The sequence below is a fragment of the Cynocephalus volans genome, chromosome 15 (genome assembly GCF_027409185.1).
Source record: "Cynocephalus volans isolate mCynVol1 chromosome 15, mCynVol1.pri, whole genome shotgun sequence".
NCBI lineage: Eukaryota > Metazoa > Chordata > Mammalia > Dermoptera > Cynocephalidae > Cynocephalus > Cynocephalus volans.
The window spans coordinates 70,956,218-70,983,295 of record NC_084474.1 but is presented as its reverse complement, the minus strand read 5'-3'; the positions used below and the strand labels follow the sequence as shown (position 1 = coordinate 70,983,295).

The 27,078-nt window shown below is 36.4% G+C and overlaps 1 protein-coding gene across 2 annotated transcripts in view; it reads left to right on the top strand.

Annotated features, from left to right (window-relative positions):
* The first annotated feature begins 275 nt into the window (after positions 1-275).
* Positions 276-27,078, top strand: part of EIF3H (eukaryotic translation initiation factor 3 subunit H) — a 100,668-nt gene continuing 73,865 nt past the window's right edge. For both annotated transcript variants that reach the window (XM_063079697.1, XM_063079696.1), the window contains exon 1: positions 276-438. In XM_063079697.1, coding sequence (XP_062935767.1) covers positions 307-438 — 132 coding nt within the window. In that variant the 5' untranslated portion in view covers positions 276-306. The remainder of the gene's footprint in view (positions 439-27,078) is intronic.

Sequence of the window (27,078 nt, the reverse complement as noted above, 5' to 3'; positions counted from 1 at the left end):
AGTGGTTAGAGAGAGCTATCTAAAATTGTATAAAACGACCTGTGAAAACAAACAAAAAAAAGGTCTACAGCATTTTCATTTTAAAACATTCAGTGGGAAAACGGTTGCAAACTCATAGCGCGCATGCGTAAACGTTCCCGCTGGGCCAGAAGGAGCTGCTGGAAAAGAGAAGGGGGGCGGGACCTCACTCCAGCCTCTCCTCCCAGCTCCGCCTCTCGAGCGCTCGACAGCGAATGTCGTCACGCTAGACGTGTACTTCCGCTTCCGGTAGCTCACATTTCTCTCTCTTCCTGTCTGGCTGGAAAGATGGCGTCCCGCAAAGAAGGTACCGGCTCTACCGCCACCTCTTCCAGCTCCACCACCGGCCCGGCAGGGAAGGGCAAAGGCAAAGGCGGCTCCGGAGATTCGGCTGTGAAGCAAGTGCAGATAGACGGCTTGGTGAGTGGGCTTCCGTCTCCGCAGGCCCACGTGGGGGGCGCAGTGCTCAGCCCTGTCCCGCCAGACTAGCTTCTCGGCAGCCTTCCCACTGGACTTTAAGAGGTTGGGCCAAGATTTCCCCCTAGTACTCTTCCCTTTCTTCTTCACTTTTTTTTTTTTTTTTGTGTGTGTGTGTGTGTGTGTGTGTGTGTGACCGGTAAGGGGAGCGCAACCCTTGGCCTGCACCGCGCTCAGCCAGTGAGTGCACTGGCCAACCCTATATAGGATCCGAACCCGCGGCGGGAGCCGCACTCTGCCGAGTGCGCCACGGGGCCGGCCCTCTTCTTCACTTTTTGACTAGGAGACGGGACAATCTTCTCTGTTTTCCGACGGGGGAGTTGGGGGCTAAGGTTAGCGGTGTGTGTGTCAGGTTCTTGGGGTCTTGTTTTGAGATGCCTAAGAGGGGATTTGTGAAAAGGCTTCTTGGGGACAAGCAGGTGGCGAAGGTGTCGGAAAGGATTTAGGAATCTAGTTTAGCGCTCTGAGAAGGGGAGGGGAGGGAAAACTCCACTGCTTCCCTGCTGGGATCTGATACTTTCCAAGTAGCAATTTACTTTGTAGCCATTCTTTTGAGCCTGTAATTCAGCGCTTTATCTCAAACAGCATAATTGGAATAAACTCTTCTGTAGTGTTCATTCTGAACAACATGAGAGTGTCAAAGGGAATGGCCTTAAAAGTATTTAGTGGTTAAGATTCCTGAGCTAGGACATCTAAGGAAATCCTTGATAAGGGAATGGACCGAGCAGGGAAGAGGCAAATCCAGAATGATGTGAAATCTGATTTCTGTTTCTAAGCAAAACGCATTTAGTCTTCTCGGCTTTGCCACTTACCAGCTCTGTGACCTTTAGGTAAGTTATCCCTTCTAAACCTCACTTTCCTCATCTGTCGAAGAGGGGATGAGAAGTGTTTGTGTCATAGAGTTGTTTGGATTAAATGAAAATTTATTGGTGACCTGTAGTAATCACTCAATACTGTATTTGTTAGTTATGATTATTATTATTGTGAGTTTAATGTCTATGGATGGCAGAGTTTTAAAGATGCAGGCAGAGATTAACTTTGGAAATCTTTTTTCTATCCATTTGACTGTCACTTGTATAATTCAAAAATGAATTATAATTTGAAAATGTAAATAAAATATAATTTGAAATGCAGGGTACCTGTTCTGCTTACTGACACTTCTAGCTTTCCCTGACTGAGTGGAGGCAGTTGTGTGTTCAGGGATAAATGACTTATCTTTAGAGGCTGCAAATCTCTAAAGTTGGTGGGTGGACTTGAATTACACTTGTAAAACTAGGTAGCACTTATGCACTTGGGAAATGTTTAAATCGTTTCTTAGAAACGTATTTTTTATTAATTTTGCTTATGTCACAAAACTACTCTGACTCAGTTTCCAGAGTTGAAAACAGCAACAGATAGGTGGCATAAATCTATTTGGTGGAGGTAATTTATTTAGCAAGTATTTGAGGACATTTTTCTAAGTGCTGAGCACTATCTGACACAGGACAGTGATAAAAGTATACCAGTAACAGTGTCCTGGGTCTTTTAAGATTTTTTTTTTTGGCAGCTGGCCAGAACTGGGATCTGAAACCCTGACCTTGATGTTGAAACACCTCACTCTAAACAACTGAGCTAACCCACCAGCCCTAGAGTTAAAAAGATAACTGTCGGTGGAAATGGACTGGATCACTTTGAGTTTCACAAGCCGGCGGTAGGCTTAGGAAGGTCAATGGACTTGTTCTCAATTTTTTGGCTTTGCAAATTATTATTTTTTTCATCAGCTTTCTCAGAACTGATTAGTGTTAAGGAACCAATGAATCCTTTTCACAAGAGATTGATCTTAATAGTAAATCAACTTAAATGTTGATTTATTAATTTGCTATGGAAGATATTCCTTTCAGTGATAAAAATGCTCATGTCTACCACTAAAAGGACCGTTTTTGATTATCAGGGTACGTAGAAAATCAGATTAAAAATCAGAAGCTTGCCAATGACCACAAAATCAATCATGTTAAGAGCAAGTAAAGACCTTGAGGGTTTTTATTTCATATTCTTGAAAAGTTCAGTGAATTATCTTTTACTCACAGTAGTGAGTACCTTTCTGCTTTTACTGTCCAGTTAGGTAGGTAGATATTGAGATGAATTCTTTTTTTGTGTGTGTGTCGTTTTCGTGACCGGCACTCAGCCAGTGAGTGCACCGGTCATTCCTATATAGGATCCGAACCCGTGGCGGGAGCGTCGCCGTGCTCCCAGCGCCGCACGCTACCGAGTGCGCCACGGCTCGGCCCTTGAGATGAAACTTTTTTTTTTTTTTTTGTCTTTTTCGTGACCGGCACTCAGCCAGTGAGTGCACCGGCCATTCCTATATAGGATCCGAACCCGCGGCGGGAGCGTCGCCGCGCTCCCAGCGCCGCACTCTCCCGAGTGCGCCACGGGCTCAGCCCGAGATGAATTCTTAATAACTTCTCATTTTCTCTCTGCAGGCGTCTGCCTTTCTATTATTTAAACAGTTTTAGGCAGATTATGATGCAACTGCAAGGTTCTTTTATCTTGATTGTTCATATTTTAATCATGAATGTTTCTTAGTTACCACAATTCATGTAGGGAAAATTTAAATTATATGTTCTCTATGCTAGATACTATGCTAGGGTCGGGAATACTGGTTTACTCTATAAATTTTATTAGTGGAATTTTCTTTGCATGGAGTAATCAAGAATTGTCCTTGCACAGTATCTCCACATGGATGTCCTTTAGATATACCAGACTGATTATGCCCAAACACAAGTTTTAAAAACTCCTTCCTTAAACTCTACTCTCCTTTTTGTTTTTTTTCTTTCTGTCTTGATTAACAGGGTTACACTTAGGGAGGTAATTTACATATTGGCTAGGAGAATGTGGAAGACATACCTTGATTCAGATTCTTATCTGAGCAGTAATTATGACTTTGGGCAAGTTATTTAAACTTTCTGGGCCTCAGGTTTATCTTTGTAAAATAGGGATGGTGATAAAGTAGTTACCTCATAAGTGTTGTGAGGATGAAATTTTGAGGTACATAAAGTGCTTAATTAAGTGCCTGTGTCATAGAAACACTCAGATTACCGTCAGTGTCTTTGTCACTTTCATCCTTATTAATATTACTGTTTCTCAAGTCATTCTGAATGCCACCTTTGCCAGTGTAGATTGGAATTGTAGAAAACACTGAAGTGGTAATAAGGAAACATGTATTTAATCCATTATCCAACAGTAACTAACAATGCTTCCTATAATTGTTTCTCTTCAAAGCTGCATTTCCTCATCCATAAAATGATTGAATTTTAATAGTTTATGGTTTTCTTTCTTTTACCTTCCAGACCCAAATCCTTATGGTATTTGACCCAGGCAATCATTGTTCTACCTCACAGGCCTCTTTCTCCTCATTTTTTATATTGGCTTTTCTTTCTCTGTCTGTGAATGGTGGAGTGCCCCAGGTTTTGGGTTTTGGCTTTTCTTCTGGTCTCTGTTTGACCTATGTATAGTGTAATGCAGTAGATAAAATCACATGCTCTGGAGTGGGACTGCTTGGATTTGAATCCCAGCTCTGAACTTAGTCAAATGACATTGGGCAAGTTGTTTAATCTCTTTGTGCCTCATTTTCCTCATCTGTGTTGTTTTGAGGATTTAAATGGACTGAATATGTGTCATAACTAGAACAGTGTTTGTGACCTAATGAGCCACCATTTAAGCTTAGCTGCTGCTATTTGCGGTAGTTATGGTTATAGACCCTTTTAGGTTTTGTTATCCCTTCTCATGGATTTCAATTTTACTTATATTCTGATAACACCTAGATTTATATTTCCTGCCAGACATAGCTCTTGAGTGCCTCTCTTGAATACCCAGCTGCCTTTTTGACATCACTATTTGAATGTCTCATAGTCATCTCAGATTTAACATGTTAGAATAGATTTATTGACCTTCTCTTCCTCACTCTCCACCACACCACCCTATATTTCCTTCTTAGCATTTTCCACAGCCTGTAACTGTCTTGATTGTTTTCTTATTTGTCTTTCCCACCAGAACGTAAGCTACTGAGGGTAGGAGCTCTGCTTTTTCACCTGATGTATTCCTAATGCTGAACCTGTTCACTGGCATATAGAAGGATAAATGAATGAATGAATGCATGATTCCATTTTACTTTTGTTCTGTTACTAGTTCATGTCATGCTATCTTCTTATATGGATTATTTTAATGTTATCTTTGAATTTTTCTCTCGGTCCTCTTCAGTCCACCCTTTATACTTTTATTAAAACATTCATTTAATGTGAAAGTTCAGATCCTAACTTCCTTCCTTAGATGTTTTTAGTGACTTTCCAGTGAATTCAAGGCCCACCAGGGTGTTGTCCTTGCTTTTTGCTTTTGTGTTCAGGTTTATTTCCTATTCTTTCCAAACTTTGTATGTAAGTTCTAGCCACACAAGGACTATTTGGCTTTTCCTTGAGTAAATCCCGCACAGCTATCTTGCTTTTGTTCATGTATTTCTTTCTGTTTGAAGTTCCTTTTTCCCTGTAGTCACATATTGAATTTAAAAAAACTTACTCCGTTTTTTTTTTAAATGCTCTGTATAATCTAATTTGAATCTGTATACTCCAGATGTCTTTTGTTATTGATTCACTTAAATATTTATTGATTATCTACCTTGTGCCAGGTCTGGCCTTGCTGGAAGCTGGGGTATGCTGGTGGCAAGATAGACACAGTCTCTACCCTCTTGACCATTTTTAGCTATGTGTAGACATGGATGAGCCCAGAGATTAATTTCATACCATGTTTAGTTTGATGTTTAATCACATTTGTTCCTGGTACATTGATAGTGGCCAAGACCAATCTTCTTGGATTCCTGAACCTTTCCTTTCCTACCTTTGGTCCTGTTTCATCGATTCTTTTGTATTTGTGATATTTCCTTTCCCTTAGCATATGAACATCATCCTGACTTGTCCATATTAAAATTTTCAGTTGAGTCTTTGCTAGCTCCCCATGTTCCATTTTTAGCCCCCACGTTTTTTCCTCTTGAAGTCAGTGGTTAATGAATCATCTATATTTATAGTCTTTTATTCTTTCTTAAACTCCACTACTATTAGAATCTGCCACCACCAATTCCCTGAATTAGTTTTTTGAAAAGATTATTGACAACATTAGCAAAGAACTATAAAAATATCAAAATATCATACATGCAAAATAGAATCTTTAATTTAAATAATCACAAAATAAACATGCAGTTACTCACCATTAAACTTGAGAAATAGAATATTACAAGTATCTTTGAAGCCCCTTCCCCCTTTTCATCTCTTCCTCTCATCTCTTTTCCCTACCCTTTGTGAGTCACTATTGTGAGCTTTGTTTTAATGATTTTTTTATAGCTTTATCACATACAGTGTTCCTAAACAAGCTGTCTGTTTTGCTTGTTTATATGAATAAATAAAAATGAACTAGGAATTAAATCATAGTATATATTCTCCTGTGTCTTGAGTCTTGAGGTGTATCTATCTCACACCATGATTGTTAGGTCTCAGGGATGCTCCCTGTCAACTTTACTAAATAATGTCAAATTATTTTCCTAAGTAGTTGTAACACTTCTCATTTGTCACAGCAGTGTATGAGTCGTCCCCTTGCTCCATACTTCGTCTACCTTTGGTAATGGCTAGTCTTCCATTTTTGCCAATCTGGTAAGTTGAAGTGGTATCTCTTGTTTTCCATTCCAGTAGGTTTGTCAGTGTGTTTCTTAATGTGCCCTGCAGAAGTAAGTGTTCAGTACTTCCTTGTGGAATGGAGGAGTGGATCTTCATTCTAGTCAGATGGTCTCATTGTTCCTTGACAAGATCAAGCTGATTCTTTCTGTTGAACTTTTTATGAAAAACCCACTTTGATCCCCCGAACAGTTAGAATCTTACCTTTCTTATGTTCATTAGACCCTTGCTACTCAAAGTATGATTCATGGATCAGTAAGATGAGCAGCATTGGCCTTGTTAGAAATGTAGCCATATAGTATCACAGGATCTCAGGCCCCTCTCCTGACCTACTGAATCATGTGAATTATAGCATATTAATGTTTGAGAAGCACTGCTTTGATTCCACATTGACTGCTTCCATTCTCTGAACTTTTTATAATGGTGAGAGCTTATGTTAACTAATCTTGGCATGTAATCAGATACTATTAATTAATGGTTTACTGGTAACATATTTTCCCCTTCTCACTGAGATAATCTTTTTGGAGGCTAAGGTGTAAAACATTTGTATCCTCTATAGTTCCAGTGCGTAAACCCACTGCCATTGAAATTTGTTAACTTTTAAATTTTGTTTTCCCCTTTATGTAAGAAATTATCTTATTGTTAACTTATTCTTAGATACCTCATTCCCCGGTTTTGTAGGTAAGGCAAAGTATGTTATTAATAACACGGAAAAGTCTGAGTTACATATACTTTTTGTTATTTAGGTGTCAGCTCAGATGTCATCCCCTGGGCCCATGTTACAGTCTGAAACTATCTTGTTTACTTGTTGCTCATTTGTCTCCTCAAACTAGAATGTCAACTTCCTGAGAGTAGGACCCACGTCAGATTTGTTCACTGAAGTATTTCCAAGTGTCTAGAACAGTGCCTGACGCATAGAAGGCACTCAGATATATTGTGAATGAATGAATATACTCCTGTTGTGTGGACATTTTCTGGAAAATGGATCATGGGGAAACTGGGTTAGTAAATGCTTTGTAGAAATTTATAGGGTGTTGGTGAGAAGAGAGCACATCGAGGATAGGAGGCCATTTATTTAGCTTTATGAGCTTGTTCATATTCATCTGTTTACTTGTCAATTTTTTATTTGTAAGAAGAATCACTAATGTTAATTGTGTACCTGGTATTTACAAGACTCTGTGCAGGAATGTTTGGCTAGATTTTACTGGATTCTCACAACAGCTTTAGGGGTAGATGTTATCTCTGCTTTACCTACCTGATGGTTATTCAGATCTAATGAGAAAATGTTGGTGGAAGTACTTGGTGAACTTGATGAATAATTTGGATTTGTAAAGGGTTTATGGTAACCTATCGCATGTATCACTGTAAACTTTTTTTGTGACACTGTATGACATGTAGATAACAGCTTGTTAAATTCCATGAAATGGAAGCTCTTGTCTGAAATCCTAGTCTCAAGTAGAATATAGTTTGGCTTTTTATTTTAATGTTTTAAAAACAAACAAAAAAAATTATATGACTCTTGGCTCCTTTTTTAAGTTTTCTGACTTCAGTGGAGAATAAATAAGTTGTTTTGCTATGTGAATTTTTCAGTCAGATAATTTAAAATCCTTTCAAGCCCCCAAACTTTTACATTTTAACGATTTTAAGTATGAATCTTTTTGAAGTGTGTTACATAATTTTTGCTTGTTTAGTCAGAGAATATTGAACACAGTTTAACCATGTTTTGATGACTTAGTATTATCATTGAGAACATAGATATTGACCTATACTCAAGAATCCCTGGGGGTATTTAGTCTGTTTATTCCTGTAATAACATCCCCTGTCATTGAATTTTAGATGCCTTGAGTATATGTTTCTAATTGGTTGCCTTTTTGTTGTTACCTTGTTAAATTTATCTGTCTCTTATCCCCTTGGATTTTCAGCTTTTTATTTGCTGTGGATGAAAAGCCAGCTAAGCAGTCTCTTTTGAGTTATTTCTAACCTGAGAGTAGGTATACTCCTGAGTGAAAATTAAGTATGTAATGTGACATTTTGACTGCTTAGTTATATTTTTTGCTTAGGCAAGTAAGATGTTATTGCTTACGAATAATAACTTTTTATAATATAAAAAAAAAATTGACATGAATTATTGTATCTTAGCTCCAGGAGCTGGTAGAACTAGTATTATCCAGATTACACATAGGATTCACCCACTCACAGAAGCTGAGTGGCTTTTTAAAGACATAAAGTGAATATACCTTAGAACTTGCACTCAAATCATATCTTGCCATTGCACTCAAATCATATCACATCCTTGATTCATTCTATCTTCCATTATTACAGCTGCTTCATACATTTTAAGGACTCGATATATGTAAATTCTTATGTGCCAGGTACATTGTAGCACTGAAGCCACAGACTAACTCTTTAATCTAGGAACCATTATTATTCTCATTTTCCAAATGAGAAAACTCAGGTATGAATAGATTATGTGGTTTGATTAATTTTAAAATAGGGGGAATAGATGTTAAGGTGTGCACAAAATAATCAAGCCAGTGTTCTTGTTTGAGCCAGCAGGAAATAGGTTTTCCAAAACTCGAGTCTCTTGCAGACTTATAACTTTAAAATGTATGAGAAAGCTAATCTATCAGAATCTTTATATTTAATAATCTGCCATATTCTAGAAGATGGTTTTTAGCTATAATAATAAATATTCCAGGTTTGAAAAAAAGGCAACTGTGGGTCCACAGATTAAGATACTGGCAGGTCAATATTGAAGAAACTATGAGGTATAGTAAGGAGAGTTAGAATGAGGACTGTAGGTATTCCAAAGTAAAGTAGTTTATTTATATTAAGTAAGCAAATCTAAGTCCATCTGACTTTTCCATTTTTATGATGGAAAAGTCTAAGTTTTCCATCTTGGATTATTATCCAAATCTTGGAGTATTTGGATAACCCATCAGACATCCTGGGCATTGTTCCTTTCCCTCAAGGTCAGAAGCCTTGTTGAAATTCATTGCCTTTTTTAAAGAAAACTTTGTGACAGTTCTTATTGTGTTTGTGTACATTGTACACTAGGGATGACAAACTGTGTCAGTGTTGTTTCTTGCAGCTCTTTTCTTGGGTATAATTTAAAGAGCCCACCATATGTGGTATTTCTCTTGAAGGAGATGATTTAATAAAACAGCATTTCTGGGCCTTAGTTTAAATTGAGGATAATGTATAGCCTTCTTACTATAATAAATAGAAGCTTAATATATAATTTCTTATTGATGTTTAATCATTGTCAGTATCAGTTTTAGTAGTAGGTATTTCTTTTAATAGTTGATATTAATTACAGTTGGATTCGTAACTGGATGCTCTATCAAGTAAGTGGAATATAATAAAAAATTTTTAACTTAAGGTGTGACAGCAGGTCTGGCCTGGATGAAATGACATATGTGGTTTATTCTTCAAATGCCTATTTTGACATTAAAAGGGTGTGAGTCCACAGTAAGTATTTAACATCAGACTATTGCTTTTTTAATGTTTTGCTTTCTTGTCACTTTCGACTTCAACTACCTCCTATATAATTGTAAATTCTGATCTTTTGCTTAATGTCCAGGATTTCATCAGTTTGGCTGAGCAATTCCAGATATTTTAAGTCTTCACAGCATCGTTTGGGGCTTCTAGCTCAGTCCTAGCCCAGACACTGGGGAGAAAAGCCTCTACAAAGCATTAAGCTTTGAAAAGCATCTTTGCCAGTTCTTATTTTGTAGTCAAATTTTCTTACTTATCAAATCTACCTTAGGTAGGTTCTTAAATCAAAGCTTTAGATTTTAGCACTTACATGAAAACTTGGTTGCGTTTGTTTTCTCTTCAAAATTCATAATTTCGTTTTTGTAACATATTTAATTTATGGTACTTGGATTTTATTTCATTTGACAGGGAATGATAATATACTGAAGAGAAGATAGCTTTATTTTTTTCTGTAAAGTACTTTTGTAGAAGATTATTCTATGAAGTGGTTATATCCAGTAAAGTTTAGATTTCACAGCAGAGTGTTGTGTAATCTACATACCCATTTGTTTGATGACAAACTGTGCTTGTTTCATCAGAACTGGAAAGGTTGAAGTGGATACCTGTATATGCCAGAATATCATGCTGTATTTTTGTTAATGTTCGTATCAAGCCCAGGCATACAAAAAAAAAAAAAAATGGATTCAGGAAAAATAGTGGTAACTCAGTATTAACTTAGTCAAAGTATAAAATTTTCTTTACCCTTTGACTCTGAACATCAGCTGTATTTTGGTAAAATTTTCATTTATTTATTTATTTATTTATTTATTTATTCTGTCTTTTTAAAATTGAATCATAATTAAATATACATATCCATGGAGTACAAAGTTGACTATCAGTATTTGTGTACAATATGTGATGGTCAAATCAGGATAGTTTGCTTATTCATCATTACAATACATAGTCATTCTTTCCCTCATTAACCAGTTTCTCATTAATCTCGCTCTCCTTCCCCTTTTCCACTACTAGTAACCACAGTTCTGTTCCCTTCTTCTAAAAGTTCAGCGTATTATTGTGATTGTTTGTTTCTTTCTTTCTGTCTTTCTTTAGCTCCCACTTATGAGTGAGGACATGTAGTATTACTCTTTCTGTGCCTGACTTGTTTCTCTTAACATAATTTTCTTCGGGCTCATCAATGTTGCTGTGAATGGAAGAATTTCATTCTTTTCTGTGGCTGAGTGGTATTCCATTGTGTATATATACTGCATTTTCCCTATCCAGTTATTCATCAGTGGGCATTTGGGTTGGTTCTGTAACTTGGCTGTTGTACAGAGCTGCAATAAACATGGGAGTGCAGGTATCTCTTCAACATGATAATTTCCATTCCTTTGGGTATATACCCAGTAGTGGGATTGCTGAATTGTGTGGTAGCTCTATCTGTAGTAGTTTGAGGAACCTACATACTGTTTGTTCTCCATAATGGCTGTACTAATTTATAGTCCCAACAACAATGTAGGAGTGTTCCCCTTTCATGACATCCTCACCAGCATTTGTTATTCTCTCGCTATTGATGATAGCCAGTCTAACTGTGGTGAGATGGTATCTCACAGTGGTTTTGATTTACATTTCCCTGATGATTAGTGATGCTGATCATTTTTTCCATATACCTATTGTCCATTTGTTTGTCTTCCTTTGAGAGACGTCTATTCAGCTCCTTTGGCCATTTTAAAATCAGATTATTTGTTTTTTTGCTAAGTTGTTTGAGTTCTTTGTATATTCTGGATATTGATCCCTTGTCAGATTTATAGTTTGCAAATATTTTCTTCCATTCTGTAGGTGGCCTATTCACTCTGTTGATTGTTTCCTTTATTGTGCAGAAGGTTTTTAATTTGATAAAATCACATTTTTTTTTGGTTGTTGTTGCCTGTGCTTTTGGGGTCTTATTCATTAAGTCTTTTCCCGGCCCTACATCCTGGAGTGTTTCCCCTCTGTTTTCTTCCAGGAATATTATAGTTTTGGGTCTTATATTTAAGTCTTTAAACTGTTTTGAGTTGATTTTGGTATATGGCAAAAGGAAGGGTCTAGTTTCATTCTTCTAATATGGATGTCCAGTTTTCCCAGCACCATTTACTGAAGAGGCTGTCCTTTCCCCAGTGTATGTTCTTGGTGCCTTTGTCAAGATCAGTTAGCTGTAATGATGTGGGTTGATTTCTGGGTTCTCGATTCTGTTCCATTGGTCCAAGTGTCTGTTTTTATGCCAGTACCATGCTGTTTTGGTTACTATAGCTTTGTAGTATAATTTGAATTTAGGAAGTGTAATGCCTCTGGCTTTATTTCCCTGCTCAGTATTGCTTTGGCTATTTGGAAAATTTTGTTGTTCCATGAATATTTGGTTTGTTTTTCCTTTATGTGAAGAGATTTATTGGTATTTTGATGGGAATCACATTGAATCTGCAGATGTCTTTGGGTAGTATAGACATTTTCACTATGTTAATTCTGCCATTCCATGAACATGGAATGTCTTTCCCTCTTTTGGTGTCCTTTTTAATTTCTTTCAGCAGTGATTTGTAGTTCTCATTGTAGAGATCTTTCACCTTCTTTTTTATATTTATTCCTAGATATTTTATTTTTTTGGCATTTATTGTACATGGTGTTGCTTTCCTGATTTTTTTCCTGCTAGTTCATTGTTGGAGCTTAAAAATGCTACTGATTTTTGTATATTGATTTTGTATCCTGCAACATTACTGAATTTGTTTATCAGCTATAAGAATTTTTTGGTTGAGTCTTCTATATATAGGTAGGGTTTTCTATATATAGGATCATGTCATCTTCAAGCAGGGACAATTTGACTTCATCTTTTCCTATTTGGATGCCCTTTATTTGCATAAAATTGAAAATTTCAATTTGCCTCAAAATAGTACCTGAACTATTCCCTAAATGCCACAGGTATTCATTTTATCCTGATGATTACTGAGATTTTTTTTTTTTTTTTTTGATTACTGAGATTTTTTAATCTCAGTACCTTTTATACTTTCTCCTGTCCCTGTCTCCAACTAGTTTCGTTTGATGTAAGTGGCAAATATTTACCTATGGCACAGTACAATAAATATGTGCTATAATATGATTTTAAAAAATAAAAATATACATACATTTTAAGAAAACTGGAGAAATCACACACACACACAAAACACAAAGAAGAAAATTAGTTAATTTTAAAGCTCATAATGTGAGGTTGGGTGGAACCATTAAGATTTTGGGGTTTATCTTTCTAGTGTTTTTCCTATGTTTTAATAAAATACCTAGAGTTGAAGTTAATAAGTTAAAAGTTATGCATTTTTTTAAAGCATTTTAAGCATGTTTCCAGATTGCTCTCCCGAATGTATAATTTACTTTCCCACTTACAGAGTATGAGTGAGAGTGCTGTTTCTTGGCTACATTGTCAACTGAATGTTATACTTTAAAAAAATCTTAAAATCTTTATTTTTAAAGTTAAAGTATTCATATTAGTATGCTTGTTACAGTAACACAAATCAGTATTTCCTGTCCTTTAGTGATACCACCACTGCCCAAGTCACCCAGGCTTCTGGTATCATCTTTGATTCTTGAGGTTTTCCTTGGGTTCTTCTAAGATTACTTATGTAGTTCTTTGAGTTTATAACTGTAGTGTCTGTGCTATTCATTTCTTGCTCTCCTTTCTCAGCTGTTGCAAGAGTCTTACCTAACTGGTCTTACTGACTCTGTTTTGTACTTCGCCATCACAGACAATGCTGCTCAGTAAATTATGTTCTTAAAGGACAACTGTAGCCCTAAAGCTCAAAAATCCTTTGGTGAATCACCTTTACACACAAAATCAAACTTTTCTGCTTGACTTTTAAGGTCCTTCCGATCCATTAGCTTCAGCCTCCACATGATGGCTGATAGATACTGTTTTCAAGCCTGGTTTACTGGTAGTCTTTAAAACAAGTAAAACCAAAATGTTTTCCTTTTGGAGAGAAGACCCCCCCCCCCCCCCCCCGTTTTACATTTTATGCAGGAATGCATAATCTTTAATTTCATTCTGAAGGACCTGGAGCAGAAAGAAGATGAATACTCACCTCATGGACTTACTGTGGTATACTTTTTATACTGGAAAACAGAAGCCATTTTAATTTTTTAAACCTATTTAATTATATACATCCGTTACACTGGGTAATAGATGCACATGGTACACAAATTAAAAGACAAAGTAGGTAGTGAAAGGAATCTCTCACTGTCATCCCTATCTTCTAACCACCCTCTTTGCTTTAGAAGGATTACCTTCCAGCTACATGTGGGAAAATTTGTAGGTCATACTATATATTGAGTTAATAAAGAAGAAACTTGTAAATTAAATGTCCTTATCAGTTAATGTTAAATTGCAATCATATATTCGTACATTCATTACATCATTGTACTTTCTCATGACTAGTTTTTAGGAAGAAAGCAGTGCTATCCTATTGAATTTCTTGAGGCTACATTACCCTTCTCCCCAACAATTATTGATCTAACTTTTAAAATGTGGACCATCAATGAGTGTTAGAACCAAGAGAATAATAATGAAATATACCCTTTCAAACTGAAATAATATAGAGGAGATATTGATTAAGTGTACTGGAGCATTATAACTAATTCCATATGTGTCAGGAGCAAAGTATTTTTATTTGCCCCTATTAAAGTTACTTAAATTTCTTTCACACCGAAACTTAACAGCAATGATTTAAATCCCATTTATTATTTGAATTAGCCAGTTGTGAAATGGAACCCCATCTTACTTGAGCCATAAAATGTGTTGAATTTAAGACTAATGCAGCTTTCTGCTTTTTGAATTTACATTTGGGCAATAACTACCTTCTTTGTTCAGTGTTAGAAAAAATGATATAGGCTTAACCAAATAAGAAAACTGCCAAGTTCACAAATCAGTCACTGAAAGAAGCCAGAATTAAATGAAAGTCTAGATATTGACTTTACAGAATATGCTAAGGGGAGATTTTGTGGCATTACAGTGTCTTTGAGAATAAAATTCTATTACTGTAATAGCTGTTCTTTGACGGTGATTGATGTGAGAAATTCAGGCTGTGGGCCTTACCTCCCAGAAGCTGCAAAGTTGGAGTATATCCAACTAGGAATTGTGCTTCCTGTTTGACCTCTTCTTCGACTGGGCAGCACTACTGGTGTAGATTGGGCTTTGTCTTTTTTATTTCAGACTTTTCAGAACTCTTGGAGTGGACCTAATCTTTATTTTTTAGCTAAGATAATATTTTAAAGTTACATACATACACATACATATGCAGAATATTTTGAGTAAATCAGTTTAATCGTGTTTGACTTTTTTTTTTTTTTTTTTTTTAATGACCAGTAAGGGTTTCTTAACCCTTGACTTGGTGTTGTCAGCACCACACTCTCCCAAGTGAGCCAACCGGCCATCACTATATAGGGATCCAAACCCATGGCCTTGATGTTATCAGCACTACACTCTCCCAAGTGAGCCACAGGCTGGCCCCGTGCTTGACTTTTTTTTTTTTTTTTTTTGTCGTTTTAGTGACGGGCACATCAGCCAGTGAGTGCACCGGTCATTCCTATATAGGATCCGAACCCACGTCGGGAGCGTCGCCGTGCTCCAGCGCCGCACTCTACCGAGTGCGCCACGGGCTCGGCCCCGTGCTTGACTTTTTAATGCACATTTAACAAATCTTGTCCTGAACCTTGTGGCGTTGGTTGCTAGAAGTGATAGCTGGAGGCAGATCCTCTTACAGGCCAACTTACAGGAAAAGAAAAAAAAAAAAAAAAAAAAAAAAGAAATAGCTGTAGGTCCAGGTGATTGTTACGTCTTAACAAAAATGGAGTTTGGTGTCAGGTGGTTAATTTTTCAGTAAGTTATAATTTACATCCTATTAGGCTGAAAATCTGAAGAATGGATATTTTGGAGAGACAAGTGTCAGCGCCATGAGGGTACTTGGCATATTTTAGTCACTCATTAAATATTTGTTGGATGGATAAATGTGAATGAGATAGGTGAAATGTTTTTGTAATAATAGAAGTTGTTACAACAGGAACTAACATTTACTGAGGACTTACTAGGTACTGTGTGCTAGGTACTTTGGGTGGATTATTTTTTAATCCTTGCAGTGGTGCTGTGAGATAGGTACTTTCTGATTTAATCTCCATGGGAGGCAGGTGAGGCTAGGATAGAGATAAGGTAACTTGTCTAAGGCTGTAGAGCTGGCACTCATACTTTATTTTGGATTCTGGTGCCCAGCCTCTCAACAACTATGCTATATGATTTTTCTGTTTGTACAGACCAAATGGTCACATTTATGTATGTATTTATAAGAATTCATTCTTAAGCTTTTACTAATGTGTTTTCTCTTACTCTAACATATTTTCACAAAGACAAAGATTTCTAGAATTACTACTGTGTAGTAGACAATAAATGGAAGATGGCAGTTAGACATTTGAATGTTGAGATTTCATCTGGGCTTACTCACTGGATAAATATTTCACTCTGTCTTGTGATTCACAGCGGGTCCCTGCTGCTGAAGTAAGTTTGTTCTTACCCCACTTAAAAATACAATGTTCAGAATAGAATTAGAACCAAGGGAGTAGTGGCCTGACTACTATTAGTGGTCTCCAGTGGAGGAGTATGCCTGTCATCTCCTATAGAAGCAGCAAGGGATGGTAGAGAAATCTGTGGATGTATTTTTGAGAGACTTCCTATGTGTGACGTAAATTAAGAAGTGTTTGATTCTGAAGTCTGAATTTTGGAGTTGGGAAAGAACTGTCTACCTGCTTAATGTTACAGGATCTGTAAACCACTGCTACTCAACATATGGGTTATGGTTTGTGAACACTAGTGTTCATGAGATAAGCACAGGATTGAGATTGAGTGTTTAGAAACTTTTATAGCAGTTTGACACCGCTGTGATATGTAAGTGTGTGATCCATGGGCAAGTATTTTCATAACCATTTTAGGTAATAGCCTCTTATAACCAGTGTAATAATATTTATTAGAACCATGTCTAAAATCATATTGTGATTGCTAGATACCATTGAATTTACTTAATTTTTTAAGTTTTAGTGGTAAAACATTTTAATAATTTCAGTTTTTTTTTTTTTTTGATCTATGAGCAGTTTAAAAAAACAAATAGTTCAGTGTTTGCTTGTTATAGGTGCACAATACAGGTTGCAACCTCAGCATTCCTTATGAGCTCAACTTTCTAAAGGAAGATTAAAAATAATAGCTGTATAGTTCTAACAGTTTGAAACTACTTATGTCCCTAATTATTTTAGTGGGGCTTTTCAACAGATCCTTTTATGTCTATTACAGGGATAATGGGAAACCTGCTGCTTTTCTTGGTGAAGATTTATTGTAATTAGTTTGCACAAAGTTTGAATTGGTATTTTGTTGATTTATAATTGGCACAGGTTAGGCTTCTCTTAAACAGGTCTCTGCTTGTTGAAAACTAGTCTCTGTATCCAAAAGTTACCGCTTTCACGTTGATGGTGTGTACATGTGCATATTTCCTGGTCATTTGTATATGTGTGTGCAATGCTGTGTGAATAGAGTTGAAGAGTAATATCAACAAGAGATTAAAATTTAAAGTCAGCAGGTGCTGTAGTTTATAGTGTGTGGGCTTTTTCTTGTCCTTTCAAGTCTCCGTAAATGTGCTTCATTCAGCCCATATTTTCCTAACATACTCAAAAGAGCATGCTAAAATCAAGACATATTATGTCTGCATCATTCTGTTAATTCAGTAGCACTGTCAAAAAGATTAGTTTGTTTTATTTTATGGAACTCCACACAGTAAGTCGCAGTAATTGCTGTAATTTAAAGATCTTTTCCTTTAATTTTTTTATTTGATGTTTTTGAACTAAAAAAAAGTACATGCTTATCATAATTAAGTAAATAACACAGAGTCATAAAGGAAAAGATACATCCTTCCATACCATTCTTGTTCATGTAGACATATAATGTATCTATATAGTAGGTTTTATTACTATTAATTTTTTAAACTTTTCTAACTTTTGGGGCATCATGGACCTCTTAGGGAATTCGACAAATGCCAAAGAGTTTTTTCCAGGAAAATGCCTTTAAGTACATAAACACAAAATATTTATCGCTGATGATTTTAAGAGGTTCATGGATTTCTTTAAGTTCATCTTTGGCCTTCAGGTTTGAATGTTGGTTTTAGGGCTTGTACACTTTGAGAAGTTTACTTTTTGATGTAGAATTTTGGGTAGTATGGATTTTTTTTTTTTAACCATGTCTTTTTGTGTGGAGGGAGGCAACTATTTTAACATTTATCTAATTTCTTTGGTGAATTTACATAAGCAGGTTTTCCTAGAAACAGATTATCTATTCCTTACCTAAATAATCTCGTTAAATTCCAAGGTACTTTAAAGTAACAGAAAAATTCTAAGTATTATACTCTGTCTTAAAACAATACAGTTTAATCTATTCTTGACCTAGGCTTATTATAAACTTGAGTTATATGTATTTTATATCATACATAATGTGGGGATATAGTTATGGTTCTTAGCCTAGCTCTTTGGATTTTTGAACTCTGAAACTGAGAGTAAAATTGGGAGTCAGTGCATATATAAATTGTTTCTTCGTCAGACTTTTTAAAGTATGTACAGTTTTTTTAAGTTAAAGTTTTATTTATACACAATAAAATTCACTCATCTTAAATGTACAGTTTGATGAACTTTAGTAATTGTAAACAATTGTACAGCCCCCATACAATCAAGATTTTGAATAGTTCCTTCACCCTGAAGAGTTCCCTGGTGCCCTTCCGCAGTCAGTATCCACCTCCTCACCTTGGGCACAGGCATCCACTTCGCAGCTTTCTGTCACTACCGTTTCACCTTTTCTAGAATTGATGTAAGTGAAATCATATAGTACATAGTATTTTGTTTGACTTTTTTCACTCTCCATGTTTCTGATGTTCTTCCCTGTTGTGTGTATTAATATTTTGTTCCATTTTACTGCTAAGTAGTATTCTATGTAATGGATATACTGCAGTTTGTTTATTCATCTGCATTTGGTGGCCCTTTAGATTGCTTCTGGTTTTTGGCTATTACAAAGAATACTACTACGAACGTTTGTGAACATGTCTGTGTGGATGAATGTTTTTATTTCTTCTGGGTAGATTCCTAGGAATAGATATTTGAGTCATAGTAGGTTTCTGCTTAACTGTAAGATACCGTAATTACTGTTTTCTGCCTTCCCACTAGCAATTTTCATGGATTTCAAGCTTTTTAGAAAGTCTTAATTTTCCCTTCCCTGACTCAGACAAGTTCAAGACCCCATCTCCTGTCCAAGGGACAGAGATTGGGTTACAACTCAGCTCCTAGCTCTTGGGGGTTATACCTAGGTCAATGTACCTTTGGGTATTGCTGCGTTAACTCACAGGGTCAATGCTCTGGTTGTGAGATTCCTCATTTAGCTTGGTTGTGCATTTAGACTTTTTAAAAACACAGGGCTGTGGTGCTGATAACACCAAGGTCTGAAGTTTGATCCTTGTACTGGCCAGCTGTCAGTGCATAAAAAATAAAAACACAGTTTGTCCAACATTTCTGCATGTACCTTTTTGAGTAGAGAGGGTTGAGGTACTTCAAACTAGCATATTGCCAGGCCTGAAAGTCCCAAATATGTTTCTTAAGTGATTTTTGTTTTACCTCCAAACTTCGTTAGAGTTGCTACCTTTATTAGAGGAATTTTGGAGTTAGCTTTATAGACGTGTGTTTACCATACGATGGACCCTGACACTGGTAATATTGCAGATTAATAGCCTTGGTAAACTGTTGCTGGAAGGATTTCCTTAACATATTATTTCATAATTCATTAACAAAAATTATATGAAATTGATAGTCTTGAATTATGTAATGTTGTTTACATTTAGATATAACTCTCTCTGCCCCTAGATTGTGCTTATTAGTAAAAACATGAACTTGTACCACTCTCCCCCCAGTGCTCATCCATCTTTAGGCCTTTTTGTTCCCCTAAAATACAACTTGTATACTCCATGAAAAGTAAATATTAACGTTTTTATTTAAAAGATTTAAAATCCATAGTTGTCAAGTATTCTCTTTACCCAGGTCCTTCATAGGACCAGTCACTTGTTCTTCAGTTCTCTGCTCAGGTGTCCTCTCATAGAGACATTTCCTGGATCCCCCTAGTTAAGGGTACCTCCTGCCCCTTCTTATTACATTCACCTTCCTTTTTTCTTGATTTTTTTTTTTTTTTTTTTTTTGCGCTGGTCAGTACAGGGATCTTAACCCTTGACCTTGGTGTTTGACCGTGGCACTCTAACCAGCTCAGGTTATCTGCCAGCCCCACTGCCCCTTTTTTTTCTTCATAGCACTTTCCACAGCCTGTAATCATGTTAACTTTCTTAAATGTTATCCTAGCATGGCATTTCTTTTTTTGTTTTTGTTTTTAAGAAGAGCATACAATTTTTTCTATTATTTATTTATTTTTTAATTTTTTTGGTGTCTGGCCAGTACCAGGATCCGAAACATTGACTTTGGTAACATGCTCTCCCAAGTAAGCTGACTGGCCAGCCCCCTAGAATAGTATTTTTTAAAGTTTTAGGATTTGGGGCACCCTTTTAGAGCGTTTCCAAGGTCAAAACTATTTTCATAATAATACATAATTGCCATGTTTACTCTAATTATTAAACAAATGTTTGATTGTGGTTTCCAGACACTATGTGATATGTGATATCGTAAAAGATTGAATGAGAAAGCAGATGGGATAATCCATTTGTCTTCTATAAAACCAGGCATTAAAATTTACATAAATGTAAAACAATGTGATTCTTCTATCCTGATTAGGAACATTTTTTGAAAATGTTTTGTATCCTTGTTACTGAGACCCCCAAAGGTATGTTTGCTGGCTGCTCAATAGCCAGTAATTGAGAGACAAGTGTTGGTGAAATGAAAGGTAACCTTTAATCAGGAAGCCGACAGTTTGGGGCAATGTGGACTTATGTCTCAAAGACGATCTTGCCTCTCCCAGTTTTAAGGGGTTTTATAGGGGTCTGGGGTGGAAAGTTGATTCATAGTGAGTGACCAAGCGGGGACGTGCAGACGTGCTTGAGTGTTTCAGATAATTGTCAAGGAACTTCCTGGGCATGAATTGACCAGCATCATACTTCATTCCCGGTGGGTTCAGTTCCTGTTATTCTCAAATAAGATCAGGTTAATAAGCTAGTAAAGAATGACCACCTTAATAATTTTCCCTCTATTTGTATACAATGTGAGGGCAAGAGTCATTGTGTTCTGGCAGTTAGCTGCAGGTTATGTGGTTTGGGTTACAGGAGAGAACGTGTTTTTAAATTTAAAGGCTTAACAAAATGGAGTTGCTTCTGTTCAGGCTCTTACATGTTGATTAACTTTTTTGTCTGGAAAATAGTTATTTTTTCATAAAAATGTCCTTTATGGTAGCATGTAACATATTTGTTGTTATTTTTAAGAGAATTAAATAGTTTGAACATTTCTTGATTTGAATTTCTGATATGCAGATATCAATATAAACGTTCTTTGGAGTCCTCAATAGTTTTTTAAAGATTTTTTAACTTTTTAAAGAGTTCTTAATTTTTAAGGGCCCTGTGGTATAATATAAAATCTGTTTAGTCTTGTTCCTTGGTTCCTGTCACAGAGCTCTTAAAACCCTTAGAATTTACTTATTGAGGTGTCTTTCGGTATTTATAGTGGCATTTTTGATCACACTTGGGTTTATGCTAATGAGGTGATTTAGGGTGGGGCCTCTAGGTTGCCTCAGGTAGGGCTGGTCCACCTGAACGACCCTAGTGATTGGAGGGTTTAAATTGACCTCTGGGATGGGGAGTGGATGGGCTGGAGATTAAGCTCTATAAAAGAATCATCTTGAACAAGATTTGGTAAACTTTCAGATTTCTGAACACTCACAGGACCCGTGAGGGTGGCAGGTCTGGAGAAGCTCTGTCCCTACCCAATACCTTGCCCTATGTAATTCTTCATATGGCTGTTCATCTGTATCCTTTATAGTATCCTTTGTAATAAATGGGCAAATGTAGGTAAAGTTTTTCCCTGAGTTCTGTGAGCCATTTCAGCAAGTTATTGAACCCAAGGAAGGTTTTGTGTGAACCCCTGATGTTTAGCTTTTTGGTCAGAGGTACTGGAGGCCTGGACTTGGCACTGGCATCTGAAGTGGGGGTAGTCATGTGGAAGCAGGCTCTTGATTTCTGGGATCTGACATTAACTCCAGTTAGATAGTGTCCGAATTGAATTAAATTGTTAGATACCCAGCTGGTGTTTAGAGAATTGAAGACTTGCAGGGTGTGGAATAAACCCACACATCTGGTGTCATTAGTGTCGTGTTGTTGTGTAGCTGCCGAACGGAAAAGGAACCAGAATACCCAATTGAGAATTTAAAAGGGAGTTTTTATTGGCTGGCTGGCGACTGTCCCTCCAAGAATGTCTTGGAAGGAAACAGCCCTGAGTTTAAGTTTAAGAGGTCTTTTAAAAGGCACATTTTTACATTAGTCACACAATTAGAGTTATCAAACAGTCACACACTTACAGTTATCATATAGTTACATATACCCTCCTGGCATGAGGAGGGGGTTTGGGGAGGCCTAGCGCAAGCTGATAACAGAAGTTGAAACAAGCTGGTTAATCGCTCAGGGGCAGCTTGGGTGGGAAACATCAAAGAAAATTCAAACTTCTCTAAGTGCAGACTAATATTTAGCTTTTAACTTCTGTCAAGAGGGGGCTAAAGAGCCGAGGGGGATTTTTAAACAACAGCATTTTTTAAGCAATTCTATCTACCTTGCCACACAGCAAGCAGTTTCACAGACGTGAATTGTATATGTTACAAAAGTGGGGGTCACCCTATCTCAGTGTGAGAGTGTAGCAAAACTGTTTTTGAGACTTGGTGTTCTAAAAATATTAGCCCCATGTAGGTAAAGACCTTATGTGTTTGATTTAGTATCATATTCCCAGGGCTTGGCAGAGGCGACTGGCCTTATAAGTCAATAAATATCTAGGTGAATGAGTGAATGAAGGGAGTCAAAATAACAGAAGCCTGGTGATTCTGTGCAGAAAGATTCCAAATCTTTCTGTAGTACTGGTTTTTGCAGCCATCATATTTGATAGAAAATTATTCTAGTTCATCAAAAAGCATAATCTTAATTTTGGTCAGTTTAAACTATAATATCCTGGTATGTAATTGAAAATTTTTGATAGATTTTAATAGGGAGGTCTTAGAGATTCTGCTAATCTTCCCTTTTAGGAAGTGTGGACATTTTTATGCATTGTTCTTAATTGTTTACAGTTTTTAGTTTTTTGACTTCTAGTGTAATTAATTTATACTAGATTTAATTAATGTATACTTAACTTATAATACTAATAGATTGGTAATTATATTTGGCCCTATAATATTGAGAATATTTCTGTCTTAGAGGTTAAATCTTTTGTTGCTTTTAGACTTTTGGACTAAAATTAGGTTTTAATTTTTTTGTTTTAAAGCTGAACACTTTAAAAATAGTATTAGAGATTACGTAATAGTCTGCTTCGCTTTTTTAAATAGCCTGCACTGAATAATAAACTATAGTAGACACAATTATTCTCTTTAGAGTAATTTCAGCAGACAGGACATCTGTTTACTATCTTGTAGGTTGGTATTCCTTGCTAAGATCGAACCAACTTGAGATTGTGCAAACTTTAGATATCTAAGAGAGAGCTTTAGAGACAAGTGACCTATTCAGAGAACAGTACTTATCGTGCAAGGCAAATCAAGTAAGGTTAGGCACTTAGACCCAGAATGTGACAAAGTTCAGAAGGTGTAGAAGAATTTGTTAATTTAGGTTTCTGCTGGCCAGTTTGCTTCCATCCATTGGGGCATAATTTATAGAAGAATCCCCATTTACCCACTAATTTATAGGATAAAAAAACAACCTAGTCAGCACTTGAATGTTATGTCAATAACAGTCTTGAACATGGGGTCAAGCCATGTGTGTAGGTCTTATTGTGCCGCAGAAAACTTGAATGCTTCTAAGATGGGTTGCTGGTGTTATCTTTTCTCTGATTTCTACTCTGTAGAGATCTTCCACATAGAGCTTGAGTTCTTATTGGGAGTGATATTTATGTTTTTATGCATAAAATGTTCAGTTTTGGGTCTGTGTTTCTCAGTGTCTTCACTTTTCAGCAACACAGGGAATCTCAAAACAGGAAAGGCAACATGTAGTTTAACCAGTAGTGTGCACTGCAGCCACCTGAGGAGTTAGAACAAAACAATAACAAAGGGAGGCTGGGCCATACTACTTCATTAAAAGTGAGAATGAAGTACTGTTAGAATCACCTGGAGAACAAAGAAAGAAACAAAACCCCCTAAACCCAATATAGGAACCCAGTACAGATACCAGATAAGTTAACTGAATCAGGGAGTAGGTTCAGACATCAGTATGTTTTAAAGTTCTCCAGATGGCTCTTAATATTTATCAGAATGAGGACCCTTTTTCATTTATGTTAGAAAACCTCCTCAGGTCATTTTGCTAAGTTGAGAAAAAGTGATAGAGGGGCTTCTGAGTATATGGTGTCATTTGTGATATGCATAAATGAGATGTAATATAGGAGTATGTTTTTGTTTTGGAGAACTGTTCAGTTTTCCATGTATCTGTTTTTAAAAGTAAGAACGGGGAGCATGACATCAATAAACAGGGTTAATTAAAAAATATATTAGCACAGTTTTATAGACAGAGGCATATGGTTGGTTGGATGGAGAGAAAATGAGACGGGTGAGCATGACTGAAACAGGACATTTGTTTGGGAACATTCCCATCTTGTGGCCTGGAAGAATAATGTTGCTAAAGATTAAAAACTGTATTGCATTCTTGCAACTACTAGCAGGTTTCCTGTTGATGCTGCTTGACTTTCATTGACCAGGGTATGACAATTTGACCACCAGCTTTTTCTCTCACAGCCTTTTGCTGCCTGATCCTGTAGCTCTACACTAAATTTTTCCTACTCCATGCTTCTACAGCTCTAGTTACAGGGACTTGTGCTAGAGCTATTAACACTGCATCTTATAAACATCTTTGGTGCACCTAAAATTACTCAGTTATTGTAAAGTTATTTAAAGTGCTTTGGATTCAGAAGTCAGATCTCACCTCCCTCATTTAATAATTCCCTGTCAGGTTATCTCTATTTCCTTATGTAAAATGGGAAAATAATGTAATTGACTTCATAGGGTGGTCGTGAAGATTAAGTGAGTCATAGCATGTAAGACACTTAGTGGAGTGCTTGACGTATCATAGGTGATTAATAAATGTTTACCATTTGTTCCTTCAGCAAGTGTATTTTGAGTATCTTTTATGTTCCAGGACCTGTGCTAGATACTGAAGATGTGAGTAAAACATCCATTCATTTTTATGAGAACATTTAAGAGGGAAGACAATGAGCAGAATATGGATTCTGTTTCACTTGTAGACACTACTAATCTATAAAAACCTTTTGATATATATAGCCAATTCTTGGTTATCTATGTTAATAGCAAAAACTGTATGTCAGTTAGTTACTTCTGATCAGGAATTTCCTTTTTTTTTTTTTTTTTTTGTCTTTTTCGTGACCGGCACTCAGTCAGTGAGTGCACCGGCCAGTCCTATATAGGATCCGAACCCGCGGCGGGAACGTTGCTGTGCTCCCAGCCCGGCACTCTCCTGAGTGCGCCACGGGCTTGGCCCAGGAATTTCCTTTTGACAACTAAATGACTCATACTCTCAAGTTTGTAAGGCATTTTCACCACATTATTTTTTAAACTAAAGAATTGAGAGTTTTAGTGTGTTACGTAGGAAGTAGGAAGACCATAAAATGTCAAAATGAAGAATGAGTCAGCTTAGCTTTGATAATAATGGTTTTCTTTCTGTTTTTCTGAGTACTTTATTTCATCAGATAATATTTAAAAAGGCAAAATCAGAAATATTAGAGTTGGAAATTATTTTAGTGACCAAGTCTTTTCTTGAAAGCTTTTTATTTTGGACAACCTTGAATGCCAGAGAGAACTCATCCTTAAAATTACAATCTTTCCTGAAACTATCACCTGTGTTCCTGAGGTCTTGCCTTTCAAAGTAAGACTAATCCTCTAGTAACTTCACTATTTGGAAAATGCTCTTTGTGAGTGTCCCTTGCCTGGAGAAAAATTGCAATTCATTGAACAGGTCCTCACCACAGGGTTTTAAGCTTTTTGTTATAATTACCCTTTTCTGTGTATTCTTACTCATGTTGATTGTCTTAAAAGATAGTCAAACCACTGCACTTTCCCCATCTCATTTGGGTATTGTTATTGGTAACTTTTCTCTTTGGTCATTGTAAAAAACTGAATGTAAGAGTTTATTGATGAAGAGTGAAGTAATCATTTCTCTCACTTGAAGCACTGTACTTTGATTGATGTTATAAGATTGCATTGGCTAATTGGTAGACCTATCAAGCCTGATGTGCTGTTTGGTTACATTACCACTACTAATTCCTTTAGAATTCACTGTTGTTAGAGTTAAGACTATAACATATTTTGAACTGTGATAACTTGTTTAAAAATATATTAATTTTTTTAAATTCCTACTTTCTCTGTAAGAGGAAATAAGGTTATTTTACCTGGCTTCTTTGTGAAACTATGCTGGGTTCTAATCATCGGTATTCTTTGAAGTAACACTTGTATGTCTTCTAGCATGTCTTGTTTATTTTGATTTCCACGGAGCTTAGTGATTTCATTAATAGAGTTACGTATTCAGGAATCTAGGTAACCTAGATGAACTGGCAGGCTTGTTTGTAATAACTTATCAGTTTGGTTTATCCCTTAGTTGTCCGTGCTTGTTCTATTTTATAAGTGTAAAAATAATTGTTCTTAGCAGAGAGATATGCTGAATAGGAGTTAAATAGTTGTTTTCTTTTTATTGACAAAAATCAATGACATTCATCTTTTGTTGAATACTTACTAAGTGCTGTAAGTTTTTACACTTACTAAGACTCTGTACCAAGTTCTGTCTGTACTTTATCTCAGTTTTAGTAATGTCAGTAATACTATGAAACAGCTCCTTTTTGCAAATTAGAAATCTAAGGCTTAGGAAGATTAAATAGCCTTCTCAAGGTCACAGCTAGTAAATACTGGAGATGGGACTCATACCCATACTTACATGACTCTACAAGTCCATTTCTGCGCCTTTCAAGAAGAAGTCTTTTATACAGGAGTATGTAAGTTTTGTGCACTTTCATCATTTCACTGTCTTGAAGGTCTGCCAGTCTTATCAATTAGTGTTCTTCTATGTTGAGCTATTTTCCCTGCTGACTCCTTGCTATCCTTTGGAGTTCTGTATCTTATTGGTGTAAAGTCTTTTGGGGTCTGTTCATAATGAAG